The 2,879-nt window shown below is 34.0% G+C and overlaps 1 protein-coding gene across 1 annotated transcript; it reads right to left on the reverse strand.

Moving 5' to 3' along the window:
• Positions 1-1,118: 1,118 nt before the first annotated feature.
• Positions 1,119-2,482, reverse strand: LOC149823320 (uncharacterized). The gene is made up of 2 exons (XM_090020020.1): positions 2,252-2,482; positions 1,119-1,422 (listed from the first exon to the last, which is right to left on the reverse strand). Exons 1-2 carry the CDS (start codon positions 2,471-2,473, stop codon positions 1,336-1,338), a joined length of 309 nt encoding a protein of 102 aa, XP_089876146.1. The 5' UTR covers positions 2,474-2,482; the 3' UTR covers positions 1,119-1,335.
• Positions 2,483-2,879: the final 397 nt, after the last annotated feature.

Raw genomic sequence — 2,879 nt, forward strand, 5'->3', positions numbered from 1 at the left:
TTATAGGTACTAACATGTTTTATTTTTTTATATTAGAAAAGTAATGAGAAGTAAGATTAGTTCATTGGCATGTGAAGATAATTGGTTGATTAATTCATTATTGAGTGATTTCATTGGGATAGTGATGATAGAGATTCTATCTAATCATGTCAATGATTGGGTAACTTGAACTTCTGTTTTTGTTAATAAATATTAAAAGCTATCATATACTTTCATTTGATTGTTTATTGTTTGAGTGATTTCATTTACATTGTTATTGTTTGAATTGTTATTGTTTGAATTTTTATTGTTTGAGTGATTCTATTTGAATTGTTGTTTTTTAAATTTTGCTGAATGTAATGTTTGAAGTTGAATGTATGTTTCATGTAAAAAAAATAAACTAATACAAAAATTTATTTGAGCAGGTTTAAGGCCTATAACAATGACATTCTTGTGTCACCGTTATACGTCTTAACCTTGTTAAAGTCTATAATGATGACTTTTAAGTGACTATTATAGCTTGTAATGGCGACTTCATGCTTGTTGTTACATGTTATATAACGATGACTATGAAGTTACTAGTCAGTGTTATAGGCTAAGTCACCGCTATCGAGATGTATCCTTTAACAACAATCTATAATTATCATCGTTATTATTTAACAGCAGCTAAAACTAGACGGCCCCTTTTTATCACTGTTATAGGTCTATAATGGCGACAAAGAGAGCAATAACAGTCACGATATTGACCCTCGTCCTTGTAGTGAATTTACATTCTTAGGATATACAGTCCCGAGGCTCGTACACTACAACAAAGCAGTAGATTAGCGACGACCACATTCCGTCGCTAATCCGTCGCTAACCATGTTAGCGACGGATTAGCGACAACGCGGCGACAGTATGCTTACGTCGCGAATATTTCGACGCTAACTGGCGACGGAATAATTCCGTCGCCAAGTCCGTCGCTAATTGCGACGAAATAACGAGCGCTATATTCCGTCGCCAATCCGCCGGTACTAAACGGCGACCACGGCGTGGCGACGGATTTAATTCCGTCGCTAAGCCGTCGCTAGATTAATATGAATAGCGACGGAATCATCCGTCGCTAATCTATCGCAAAAACGAAAAAAAATCAAAAAAAATTTATTTAAAAATTAATTACCGAGAACTGTACAATTTATATTTCCTGTACAATTTATATTTCCTGTAAATAAAAAACAAACCACACAAAAAAAATCATATAACAAGTATCTATAATAATTAATCGTTCCACCTTAAAACTAAGAAGTTTAATTATTTACAATTCAACAATTACAATTAGGAAAAATAAAAAAAATAGAACTTCTTCAACACAGTCCTCTAATCATCGCCAAGATTTTGTGCGTCTTCTTGTTCATTGTCTTTATCTGTCCCTTCAGCTCCACTACCCTGATTATCGCTAGCAGCCTACACAAGAAAAGAACAGTCAGTATTGATAAACAAAATATAATGAAATAAATTACACACTATATGTGATTCTATCATGTGCTTATGTGTGATCTAAGGCAATAAAAAAACTCTATATGTGATTCTATCATGCTCATATGTGTGCTAAGGCAGTCAAAAAATTGAATATGTGATTATAGCATGTTCATATGTGTTCTAAGGCATATAAAAAACTCTATATGTGATTCTACCATGCTCAGATGTGCTTTAAGGCAGGCAAAAAACTATATATGTGATTCGATCATGCTCGTATGTGTGCTAAGGCAGTAAAAAAATTGAATATGTGAATATAGCATGCTCATATGTGCTCTAAGGCAGGCAAAGCCAAAAATTTTATATGTGATTCTATCATAAATGATATATAACATGTTCATATGTGTTCTAAGGCAGTTAAAAAACTCTATATGTTATTATAGCATGTTCATATGTGTGCTAAGGCAGTCAAAAAACAGAATATGTGATTATAATATGCTCATATGTGTTCTTAGGCAGTAAAAAAACTGAATATGTGATTATAGCATGCTTATGTGTTCCAATGCAATCCAAAAAACTTTATATGTGATTCTATCATGCTCATATGTGCTGTAAGACAGACAAAAAGTTAAATATATATATATATATATATGTGATTCTATCATGCTCATATGTGTGCTAAGGCAGTAAAAAAATTGAATATGTGATTATAGCATGTTCATATGTGTTCTAAGGCATCTAGAAAAACTCTATATGTGATTCTACCATGCTCAGATGTGCTTTAAGACAGTCAAAAAAACTATATATGTGATTATACCTGAGAGGGACCTGGAATCGAAGATCCCCTATCCTGAACAGCGGCCTTGATCTCATTTCGGAGAAAGGGGGCGACGGTGTATTGGAAGTAGTTATTCAGTGATTCATTAATGATCTCGCGTACATCATCACCGGAAAGAATAGTCGGCTGCTTGGAGCTTATGTCGGCGCAAGAAGTTGGTGAGCCGTAACTGGAAGAACCAATAACTGGTGAAGTGTTCATATTACTCCCAAACCCGAACACGCGACCTTTTTTGGGTTCACCTGCTGCAGTCACCCATGCTGTAGGATCAAATGATGGATGCTGAGTAGCGTCTTCGCCATATCGATCTACCATTTGTTGCTCATATGCCTCCTACAAAATAATGTTTAAAGTATTCATTAATAATTAATGATAACATTATGATGACTTGCATATATATTGCAATGATTATTAATAGAATTAATACATACCGTTGTCGTTCTCGCCTTCTCTGATACGAAGACTCATGTGGTCTTTCGTTTATGTGTTTCTACAAACACATCCTTATATGGTACACTGCCTCATTTTTCTGCTTCCTGCGAAGTTAAATGACAAAAGATTTAGTACACAAATTTGCAACAATACTTATAAAATTAATATTATATAT

Source organism: Nuphar pumila, chromosome 10 (genome assembly GCF_984573655.1).
Source record: "Nuphar pumila chromosome 10, dmNupPumi1.hap1.1, whole genome shotgun sequence".
Classification (NCBI taxonomy): domain Eukaryota; kingdom Viridiplantae; phylum Streptophyta; class Magnoliopsida; order Nymphaeales; family Nymphaeaceae; genus Nuphar; species Nuphar pumila.

Excerpts from the sequence above, each read along its gene's own strand:
- LOC149823320 (XM_090020020.1), bottom strand. The coding sequence starts at position 2,473 with ATGAACACTTCACCAGTTATTGGTTCTTCCAGTTACGGCTCACCAACT. Across the intron at positions 1,423-2,251 it reads CGATTCCAGGTCCCTCTCAG|GCTGCTAGCGATAATCAGGG; the intron begins GTATAATCACAT and ends TTTCTTGTGTAG.